Source organism: Vipera berus (assembly GCF_964194415.1).
Source record: "Vipera berus genome assembly, chromosome: 2".
NCBI lineage: Eukaryota > Metazoa > Chordata > Lepidosauria > Squamata > Viperidae > Vipera > Vipera berus.
The window spans coordinates 153,409,478-153,421,144 of NC_138203.1; the positions used below are offsets into that span (position 1 = coordinate 153,409,478).

An 11,667-nucleotide genomic window follows, 5' to 3' on the forward strand; every position below is an offset into this window, starting at 1 on the left:
ATCTAAAAACCATAGGCTTATGATGTTACCCTAAACCAAAGGCGGGGAACAATGACCCTTTTATGACCTGTGGACTTCAACTCCCAGAATTCTTTAGCCAGCATGGCTGGCTCAGGAATTCTGGGAGTTGAATCCATAAGTCATAAAGGGGTCATAGTTCCCCACCTCTGTCCTAAACTATAGGAGATGTGGTATTTGGTGCTTATTTGAAAGATTTTCACCTTTTCTAACCTTAAAGGCTGGATGATTGATGAGAACATTCGTCCCACCTTCAAAGAGCTAGCCAATGAGTTCACACGAATGGCCCGCGACCCTCCTCGCTACCTGGTGATTAAGGTCAGTTGTTGACTCCCTTTCAAGCTGAAGTTACAAATTAAACCAATGGGGACCTTAAAGGTGTGAAATGCTCAACACTTTGGTTAAGAATGCGTTTGTTACATCCGTGAGATGTGGTCGTGCTTTTTTTTCTGTAGTCCTATTTGGTCAGTAGTGACATCCTGCTTATTAGACAGGACCTGGTCATGTTTCACTTTTCCAAGACAGGCAAATAGAAATATACTGTGTGAGAGACATAGGCAGGAGGTGGGGGTGGCATGCCAGTACTTATTAAAAAATTAAACTTTTTCTTAATGGAAATACATTGTTGGATAATAAAACATTCCCTATGTCACAGCTGAAGCAATTATCTTACCAGAAAGTGGCTGTGCCCCATTGAACAGGGTAGTTTCATACGTTCTCGTCTCATAGCTGAGTTCTGTGGCGTGGCAAGAGGTGCCTTTAAGGCCCCAGGCCTCACCACGGAACCTGCTGGAAACACAGGTGTGATTCCATAGCATATAGCTTGGTATAGTAGAGGGGTCGGCCACCGGAAAAAGGAAAAGAGCCACTCAGAACCGGTTCCATCACACAAACAAAAAAGTGGGAGCCGCAAAAAGTGCACGCGCGTGCGTCCACACATGCGCATGCACAAAAAACATTTTGCGCATGCGCAAAAAACGTGGGAGGCACCTGCGCAGCGACGGGTCTCCCCTTTGGAGAGGTGCGCGTGCACCTCCGCCCGAACGGAGTTCTCGGCACTAGTGGCTTTTGTAAAGCAGGAATTGCTTCCAGCAGAGTCTTTTCCCTCTATTTTTTTTTTACAATAAGTTTCTCCTCCCTCTCCCCTCCCTCAAAAATAGAGGGACCCGGTCCGAAGCGCTAATTAGAAACATCATTTGAGCAATAAACTTAAACACTTTCGAGCAAATAATGCCTGCGGAAAAGAGAGGGAGCGAGCCAGGAAGCTGGTCCTCACCTACAGCGGCCGGGCCCCGGTGGCTTTTAAAAGCCCGGGGCCTCGCCGGGAACGGAATTTTTAAGGGAGGGCTGTGAGAGGGAAAATGGAGGATTTTCACCTGGAGGTTGCGGGGGATCTGGCAGCTTTCCAAATGCGGCGCCATTGTCCGTTCGGGTGGAGGTGCGCGCGCAGCTCTCCAAAGGTTTGGAGAGGTGCGCGCGCACCTCCGCCCGAACAGTGGTTTGGAGACCTGCTGGTGCCGGTTTAGAAAGCTGCTGCGGGCCGCGGCAGCTTTCTAAACCGGCACCAGCAGGTCTCCAAACCGCACCTCCGCCCGAACACCAGCAGGTCTCCAAACGGGTGTTCGGGCAGAGGTGCGCGCGCAGCTCTCCAAACCTTTGGAGTGGTGCGCGCGCACCTCCTCCCGTTCGGAGTGGTGTGCGCGCACCTCCGCCCGTTTGGAGAGGTGCGCACGCACCTCCGCCCGTTCGGAGAGGTGCAAGCGCACTGGGCGACTGGGAGCTGCAGGAGGCTCCGGAGCCGCGGGTTGCCGACCCGTGGTATAGTAAGAGAAATAGGTCTGCCAGAATAATTTTGGTTGCAGTTCATGTGCAGTTTGGATCTTCTCTCTCATCACGCCTGGATGTTATAGAAACCAAGACCTGCCGGGAGTGTGGAAAGGACTCCCAGGATAACTGGAGGCCTATTCCTTCCCTTTCTTCAGTTCTACACAGAGGCCTCTTATCCTGAGATGAAATGTTCTGCTCGCACTACTTTCCTCTCAATGATGTTTAATAACAGTGCCCAGCAACTGATGAGGCGAGGTATTAAGAGGTTGCCATTTGAAATAATGTTAAAAGGCAATGTTTGGCTTTCCCCACAGAGAGAAAGTGGGACGCTCTCTCCAGTAGAGCCACCCTCACTCAGCGAAAAGCAGTTAGACGAGATGGAGACACTGGAGATGGAATCGGAGTTGGAGGAGGAGGAACTTAACAACCTTTTTGCCTCTCGGCAATGGGTGGACTCCACACGGGTAAGAAGGTTCCCCCTTACTGTAGTCTGTGACCCTGCTCCTCACAGCTACTTTAGAACAGAATCGGAAAGTTGGGGCTGAAGCTCTGTGTGTGTGTGTGTGTGTGTGTGTGTGTGTGTGTGTGTGTGTGTGTATGTTGGGTGATTAATTGGAGGACCATGGCAGAAGGTTCTGTTTTACTTGGGAGAACACTGGCTTTTCAGTTGCACTGAAAGAAGCAATGTTCTGCTGCTCTAGTTCAGGGGCCCTCAACCCCCCGGTCCATGGACCGGCACCAGGCTGCGACATGCCAGAAATCGGGCCACGCAAACAAGCAAAGCCCCATTCACAGGATGCAGGCAGCATGTGAAACCACACCCCCTCCGGTGCATGGAGAAACCTCTCTCTATGGAACCAATCCCTGGTGCCCAAAAGGTTGAGGGCCACTGCTCTAGCTGATTAGAAGAGGCTTTGCTTTCAACTACTACCTTATTAGAGCCACGGCGGCACAGGGGTTAGAATGCAGGCTAATTCTGCTGACTGCCAGGAGTTTGATCCTGACTGGCTCAAGATTGACTCAGCCTTCCATCTTTCCGAGGTTGGTAAAATGAGGACCCAGATTGTTGGGGGCAAAACATTGGTTTGTGCTTAAATTGTAAGCCGCCCTGAGTCTTCGGAGAAGGGCGGGATATAAATGGGATTAAAATAAAATAAAAATTATGCTGACTCTGTAAACCACTTAGAGAGGGCTGTAAAGCAACTATGAAGCGGTGTATAGGTCTAAGTGCTATTGCTATTACCTTTATTTCTCCCACTTAGAAAACTGACGAATGTAAGATGGTCTAATATACAGCAAACTGGTCAGGAGGTAACTTAGGGATAGGCAGGAAAAGTTTTAACTGATCCTATCAGTTCTTAAATGGGGAACTGGGACTGTCTGGAAACTGCAAAAGAGAGAGAGTCAAACTGGATCCTCAACAGAGTGGAAGCCTGGAGACTGGTGCAGGAGGGGTTGCCGCTAAAGGGCCTTTGCTGCTGAGGTTTGAGAGTGGGCTTCCAGTCAGCGCAACCCCAGTATATCCTTCTTTCTCTGCACCCCCTACAGCCTCTGCCAACTGCATTCCTCAAGGGAGAATCTACAGGTGTAAGATTAAGACACATTTGTAAATGAAGGTTAACAAATGTTAATTCTTGTCTCATTATATGATATTATAATTGAAAACTTTTGTTGGAAGCAGAATAAAACCATTCTATGTATACATTAAGAAAAAATAACACAAATGATATCCAGCACTGTTTCTTTCTTTTCTCCAGCCTCCAAATCTTCTGAACTCCTCTGCTGGATACATCCCCATGAATCAAAGCAGCCTCAGTGGAAGTCGACAGGTATGGATTTCTTCTAAGTTTGTTTGGAGGTAAAAAGCTGGAGGACAACAAGCCACCATAGGAGCACCACTAGTATGATGGGAGGGAGACAGTGAATTAGGAGGGTGTTGTTAGTGGGTGGCAGGAAAGGGAAAGCCTTAATGCTCTTCAGAAAATTTGTCTTAGCTTTTCCTAATGTATCTCCAAGCGAGTCACACTATTATTTCCAGACAGTGCAGGTATTGGGTTATGTTCATAAGGAAATATGGGAGCTGTGCTCCAAAATATCTGGACTGTGCCAGGTTGGAGAATGCTACGTTAGGAGGTCTGGCGTCTGCTATTAAAGAAGCTCAGGTAGAGACCTTCCAGATAAAGGCTATTTCCCCGCTAGCCATTCCTCATAATTTGTGACTTCTGGATGTCACTAGCCATGTATTTGTATCTGTCAGGCCCTTGACAAACTTCCTGATTTTTAGCTTCTGAGCTTCTGATGGACTACCATTGACAACCAAAGGCCTAGGCCCTAGGCCTTCTTGGGTGGTTCCAAATTGGGTAGGCCTACTGTGGAGCATAACTAAGTGGCTCCATATATTTAAAACTTTCGGACCACATTATCCAGCCTAAATATCTTCTGAATGCATGGAATTCAACTCCCACAATTCTCATCAGTGACAAAGCGGGCTGTAGAGTTTTGGAAAGAGTCATTTGTAGGGTACCATTGCCAGTTCTAGTAATCAGAGAAAATGGGAGCCTTCGAGGCCTCAATAAATCTTTATCATTACCTGATTTCTGACCCTTTTTGGATCCAGGGTACAGGAGTGGGCTTTCGGCAGACTTTGCGCATAAGGCAGGAGTCGATGGGCCGTACTATATCGGAGTCCTCTGAAGGACGAGGCACAACCTCAGATTATGACCTCACAGAGGATCTGTCCCTGTCTGGAAGCTTATGTCGCAGCCTGCGGTCCCGGGGAGACAGTGCTTACCTCTCTCAGCGGGAGAGTCTCATGCTGCCCATTGGCAATGCTGATGGAGAGGAGGATGCCAACGGCTATGTTATGCCAGATCGAAATGGCAGAGGTAAGAGCAGCACAGAAATGGTTCTGCAGAGAAATGAGATGCAGTCCATGTTCTTATCTACAAAGAACATTTAATGTACCCATACTGGGATGGGGAAACCAGGGTTATTATCAGACCTGCCCTATAGGGATAATCTTTGCTCTCTTTTCACCATGACTTGCTCCAGTTGTTGGCCATAGCTAATAACTTTGACTTACTTACTCTGAAGTGAAAACAGTCACACTGAAATAGAATAAACAAAAGCTATGATTTAGGGAAATTGCTGCTACCTCTTTCCTCCTCCTCCTCCTCCTCCTCCTCCTCCTCCTCCTCCTCCTCCTCGTAGCAGTGAAATTATCCCAGATCTTGAAACTGGTATGGCCCTATAAATGGAGTTGCAGGTACAGCTTCCATGATCTCATTCTCTGCTTTCAACTCAGTTTTGCAATATTATGGGGTTGCACCTGAGGTTGATTTTTGTTATTTCTTACCTTGTTCCTTAGAATAGGGATGAGTCAATATAAGCGTAACCCTACCTGCTTTCATACAAGGCAACACTAGACAGTTTGCTTATATATTTTTTTCTTCCATTGTTCCTAGAAGCAGACCCTATATCCTTCAATGCACTACAGTGCTGAATTCACTTACTGCACAGATGTATACTAATTTCAGGGGGGTTCTTGTCTCAATCTTAGCAATGGCTGTTTCTTATCCAAAGTGACCACAGAATGACAACATCTTTGTCCTTTTTGTTTTGTACAGAGCGTGCTGCTGGCATTACTGCTTCCCTGATGCGTGGCTCCATCCCTGTACATGAAGTGGAGGAAGAGTATGAGTACATGAACCGCCGCACTACACAGTCCTCACAACCCCGGCCAGCCTCTTTGGAGGAGCTTGGCTATGAGTATATGGATCTTGGCTCAGAGCTGAGTGCATCTTTGGGCAGTGTGCCAAGCTCCCAATTGACTACACCTTGCAGGGAGGATGAAGACGAGGAAGAGGACTACGAGTATATGAACAAACAGCCCAAACTTAGCAAGTCTCTGAGTAGCATCCTCAGTTCTCAGGGAGATTATACAGATATGGATTCTGGCATCACCCAGAGCTCCCCAGATGAGCAGGGATATGAGGAAATGGGTACTGTGTTGCCCCCAGTCCAGTGTCCTGGCTGCCAGAGTCCACCCTGTCCCAAGAATAGTTTCATGAAACCCTTGCGCACACTGGACTCCTCAGATTGTGCCTTTGATAATCCAGATTATTGGCACAGCCGGATGTTCAGCAAAGTTGATGCTCAGAGGACATAGCTGGGGGCTGGAAGCTTTTCTGACTTTTCACGGGTAGCTAAAAAACCCTTAATGCAACCACACTTTATGGTGATTGCGAACTGCAAAGGCAGACTTCTATTCATCTCCAAAGCCTCTGTGATGTTGACCATAATAAGCAACATATGATGGGTCTCTGAAGAACAACTGCTTTGCAGTTTTCCCGTCTTGCACTGTGGATCAACAGCTGTCTTCGGTTGGGTCTCTTCGGTTCAAAGGCATTGGACCTGCAAGGCAAATAGGATCAGTTGAGGAAACAGAGTCCAAACTGGAATCCATTCCTGTACGCAAACAAAGTAATGCCTACTTTTGCAGTGTAGGGTTTTGAAAGAGACTTGCTAACAGTTGCTCCAAACCAAAGTGCTCTGCCCACAGATGAACGACACTGGAAGCAGCTCTGATACAGCCAGCCTTCTATGCTGTCTAGGGAAGTGTTGCGCTCTTCGACAACCCTCTGTCCATTACGAGCAGAGGGGCCTTAATTGTGAACCAAGCATGTGCTGAGCCTTACAGTTGGCCATAAAGCTGAAGGGACAAACTTCTTGAGAAAAAGGATGCCGATACTTGTAATATATTCCTCTAGTAATATGTGTAACAGTAGAGGAAATGATTAATCCTCAGGGTAGATATGAAGGATAATGGTACTTTTTCTGAGAACTTGTGACGAGCAACCTCAATGAAGAAGCCAATATGCCCGTGGATGGGCTATGAGATGACTAGGTTTTGCTCTTACCTCTCGATAAGACATTTGGCACTCTGGGTTCTGCCTATGTCGTGATACTTCTGTTTTGCTGTTAGGAATCCCCATATCGGAGTGAGAAGAGTGGATATGAACAAAGTCTGAACATGCAGGAGGCCAATTTCCACTTTGGGCATTTAGATATTCAGGATTACAAGCAACTTAGTATTTTTCTTCCTTGACTGTGGAAGATCCAGCAAATAATTTCCAAATAACCTCCATACCACAAGCAATAGGAAGAGAGTGCCAACGGTTATAAGGAAGGGGGTGGGGCAGGAATCCTTCTATGGTCCTATGCAGAAGATGCCAGAGGCAGAGACTTTTTTTTTTTTGAAAAGCAATAAGCTTTATATTTCCTCCTTTGCTAGAATGGAATATGGGGCTTTTTGTCAGATTAGGGACCAAGAAAAGAGACCAGCAGCAACTTAATCCTTGCTACAAAAAAATTGATAACCGGAGGGAGGTCTCCTTATTCCTGAAGTAACTACTGTACTTTTGTTTGAAAGGGCATAAAGGCACACTGAATTTTATGGCATTATTAGGATTCTTTTGAGTCAAGCTCATTTATACAAGAGCATGACTTGGGAACAATCCCCCCCCCTTTTCTCATCATCTCTCCTCCCTAGCCTGAGGGCTTGTTACAGAATACACAGCCTTGACATAACCCAGGTTTCAGATTCCACCAAATAAATAGGCATTTAGAAAAAGCAGAAATCCATCTCAATTTGTGAGAGATGAGGCTGGGGTTTGCTCTTTTTGATGGCTTCTCCACAGTTTTGAACAGGATGTTCCTCTCTTCTGTAACTGGCCAAGTGTAGAATTTACCACGCAGCTCTGTTATGGTCAGAACAATTATCCAGGTTGTTTTAAGAGCCTATCCTGCTGGTCCCTGGGTACTCCTTCGAATTGCCAATATCTGACTAAAATGTCAGTGGATATTTCAGAAAACCTATATATGTGTGCATGCAATCAGTCTGCTTTGATGGTTGCCAGCCGAGCTATTTTTTTCCCTCTGAATCACATTGAGTGAAGAAGAAAAAAAGAGTGTGACAGAAAAGGAATTTCAACTCTTCACCCATGAGAGCCAAGTACAACCATGATGATGTATTTTGAGGTGTGCATTCTTGAATTGATTGTTGAACTCACTTGGATTTAAACTGACCTTGAGTTTCAAGGGATTCTGAAGGAATCTGACCATTAGTGATATTTTGCTACTGCTGCTTTTGAGAAACACAAAATGCTGATTGAACAAATCTGTCCTGTTCCTGCCCAGATCAGAATTCCTTAAGGCATAGTCATACCTGAAGGGCTATAAACCGCTCAATTCATCTATTCCGGTAGCTCCTACCAGTTAGAAGTGCTAGAGAGCCACGCAAGAAGAGAAGGATGCTATGGACGCTAGTACGCTGCCCTCTAGTGGGTAAACTACATAAAATATCTTGCTTTGTAATTGGACTGAGATAGAAATTCAGGGAAACAAAATATTTGAGGAAATGGGAAATATACACAGCTTTTCCCATTCCTTCTGCCCTCCATAGTAGAACATATCTGGGTAAAAACCAACATTTTAAATTGATTAAATTGTGCATGTCATAAACATTCATAAAATAATGGAGTACCCCCAGATGAATATAGTAGAATTTACTTCTGAGTAAAGAAACATAGATTTGCTATATTCTAAAATCAAAATCCACCAGAGCTGCATGTAACTGCAAAAAAAATAAATAAAAATCTTGCCTTGATTTTTGAGTCAGGAAGTTTCTTCCAGCTCTTTTTCCAAAGCTGCTTTCTATTCTTCCAGAAGATCACATCCCTCTAGACCAGGGTGCTCATTAGAAATATTTTAAAATTTTCATTAGACAAATTAGTCCACTTTCCCTCAAGAAAAAAAATTCAGATGCAGTGAATTTTGAAGGAAAAATTCCCATAGAACAAAACTGAAATTAGAAAAGCAATTTTAACAAGTTCTGATTTTGGACTATTTGGGCCTGGATACCTGCAAGTGTAAAGAAGTAATAGTCAACACTGCTTTGATGGTCACTTTGTGACAGCTTTTATGCAAAGAGTGCATAAAATACTCCAGATAAATCAAGGCATATTCTGGTAGACATAGGTGTGCTAAAATTTAGCGTAATTCATTTTTTCCCATAGAGTCTTCCCACAAGTGCAAAGTCTGCTTTTTCAGACAAACTGGTTGTTGATCCATTGGTTGTGATGGGAACTGAGCTGTCCCCAAGCCCGAGAATTTGGGCTGACAGAGTATGAGTGGCCCAAAGTCACCCAGCCAGCTTTCATGCCTGAGATGGGACCATGGTAGAACTCAGTTTCCTGGTTTATAGCCTGGTGCCTCAACCACTAGACTAAAGTGACTCTGTGTATTAGATAAATGGATACATTACTGTTTGGATTTGCAGACTGTCTCCAAAGGCTGCAATCCAATTTTTTTGTGTGCCAGAATATCCCTGGCAAAAAAACCCCAAATCATTTGGTGTACATTACTTATACTTACCAATAGAGATCATTATGAAGAAACATTAGCTAAAGCTTTCATAGCATAAAGATAAATAGTGGCTAGCGTCAGTGCTATTCTATGCTTTATTTAACAATCCCTGATTGACTGGGTTCACTCATATTAACCCAAAATTAGGCAAATAATATAATTATACAGCATAAAGGATGATCCCAAATTACTATCACCATCACATTGCTACAGATCAAATTCTTAATAGAATGAAGAGCTATGAAGACCACTTTCAAATCTAGCAAATCTATGAGAGATTTACCCTCGATAATTTATACATATTGGGGATGAGAGCAAAAAATCCTCCCCAATTGTTAGTTCTCCCTTCACTTACAGCATTTACTAGGAATTAATCACATTTATTGAAATGCTGTATTTTGTGCAACCCTACAGCCCTAATTTGGCACATATATTTGGTTTTAATGGTTTATTTGTAGGAAAGAAATTTGAGCCACCCTCAATTTAAGGAGAAAGGAAAGTGATAAATTAGAGTTAAAATAAAGGGATCCCTGTTGCTGGGATTTTGAAGTGAAGGTATGCTAATCCCTACCTTTACTTCAGATCCCGTTGCTTCTCTCTTCATTTATGCCTTGGTGCCATATGAACAACAACCAACATCAGAGATGAGGCTTTCATTGAGGTACAACAAATAGATGTTAATTGTTTCAGGCTATGGCAAAAATAAAAACATGAAAGCGACTCGTTGAATTGTTTTAGAACCGGTACTTTTTGTTCATTGTTTTTATAGGATAAAAGTGCCACTTTTAATGTTTCCCTATTCTGTATGTTGTTTGTCATAAAATTCATGTTGGATTGCTTTGTTTATCTTTGCCTTGTTTTGTAACTGATGAAATGAAGATTTTTATCTTTTTCTTTAAAAAACAAATTGGAAGGAATCCAAATGTTAACATACTTTAAATCGCTTAGTACAAATGTTCCAGCTTCAGTATAACAGGGAATAATAGTGGTGTTTTGAAGCAAGCAAGCAAGTAGACAAACAAACAAATATGCACTGTCTCTATTGTCACTGGCTATGATGATGGGAGTCCTTTCCTGTGCCAAGATGTAAGCAAATTGCAAGAATAGCAACAGGCACGGGTTACATGTGGAGTTATGTTTAAAAAGACATCACAACTTTCTGCTTCCTTATCAAAGCAGTGCTGATTCGAAAAGCTGAATCTAACAAGGTGACAAGATTTCCAAGATTTGGAGCCCCCAGTTATTGTGATTTCACTTGGAGCTGGATATGAATTTTTACATATATCCTCAGACTTAGAGGTCTATTTCTTGCAGGGCAAGGACTACACATTTAACCATTTTCAAAGAAGGGATGGTTGAGTTTCTCTAGACAGAGGTACTTCCTATTGCTGAAGACCTTACAGAAGTTTGTGTGTACGTGTGTGTGTGTGTGTGTGTGTGTGTGTGTAATACAAATATCAATAAAGCACAATGTTTATATCTGTGTCTGTTGATGAAAATTACTAGGGGATGGCAGAGGTAATTTTATTTAACACACCACATGATAATGTATTTCAAGGGTTCTGTATACTTCCTCTTGTGTTATCTGTGTGGGAGAAGTTGGGCGAGGACATTTGATGCTTGATAGGCATGATGGAATTGCTCTCCATCCTCCAGTTGCTGCAGAATAAAGACTTGATTTTTACACTAAGTAATGAAAGAGAGCTTTCCTCATCGCTGCAATTTGCATTTGAGAAAAAAAAGCATCATTGATTTTCTGCCAACAGAAGAGCCTTAAAAAGAGAAGGCTAGATCTGTGCATTACAGGACAACATGATTTGCCTTAGCTGTGATTAGTGGTTTAAGCCACAAAATCTAAGTTTACTCATGCCATACACCATAGTTTACATACTGCAGTGGTTAGTGTCATTTAATCTGTTAAGTCAAACCTAGACAAACTACATGACTTAATACTGTTTGTGAACCCAACCAAGGATAACAACCCAAGGAGTTATTTTTGCTCAAGCTGCTTCCTATTCAAAGCCCTGGAAAAGTTTTGCATCCTTTCCCAATAGTATCTTGATTGCGTTTAGTACAAGTGACCCCAGCAGCTAAGCCAATAAGATCTAAGAATTCCTGGAGAAGGTGATTGAGGCTGCTTATCCCAGCCTTCCCCATATCTGTGCCAGAAGATGCCTCAGCCCAAAGGGGTGAAAAAGCACTTATGCATGGGAATGTGCAATTGTTGTGTTGGTATATAGACTACACTTACCTCTTTTGTCCAAGCCTCCCTCATTTTGGGGCGTAGGTGGAAACAACTTCCTGTATATAAGCACTTGGTCATTCAACAGGTACTCTCAGTGCAACAGAGGCCATGGGGCTGCTCCAATTTTACATTTGTTTCTCTACCCAGCAGCC

At 43.7% G+C, this 11,667-nt stretch overlaps 1 protein-coding gene and 1 long non-coding RNA gene across 3 annotated transcripts in view; one reads left to right on the top strand and one right to left on the bottom strand.

Moving 5' to 3' along the window:
- The window catches only part of ERBB3 (erb-b2 receptor tyrosine kinase 3), a 115,523-nt gene extending 104,844 nt beyond the window's left edge, over nt 1–10,679 (top strand). For both annotated transcript variants that reach the window (XM_081320919.1, XM_081320920.1), the window contains exons 24-28: nt 239–336; nt 2,160–2,309; nt 3,603–3,674; nt 4,463–4,730; nt 5,472–10,679. In XM_081320919.1, the coding sequence (XP_081177045.1) occupies nt 239–336; nt 2,160–2,309; nt 3,603–3,674; nt 4,463–4,730; nt 5,472–6,013 (1,130 nt within the window). In that variant the 3' untranslated portion in view covers nt 6,014–10,679. The remainder of the gene's footprint in view (nt 1–238; nt 337–2,159; nt 2,310–3,602; nt 3,675–4,462; nt 4,731–5,471) is intronic.
- On the bottom strand, nt 3,483–5,578 carry LOC308664011. Its single transcript, XR_014025570.1, has 3 exons — nt 5,358–5,578; nt 4,637–4,753; nt 3,483–3,743 (listed from the first exon to the last, which is right to left on the bottom strand). It is a non-coding gene; the product is annotated as an uncharacterized lncRNA (long non-coding RNA).
- Nucleotides 10,680–11,667: the final 988 nt, after the last annotated feature.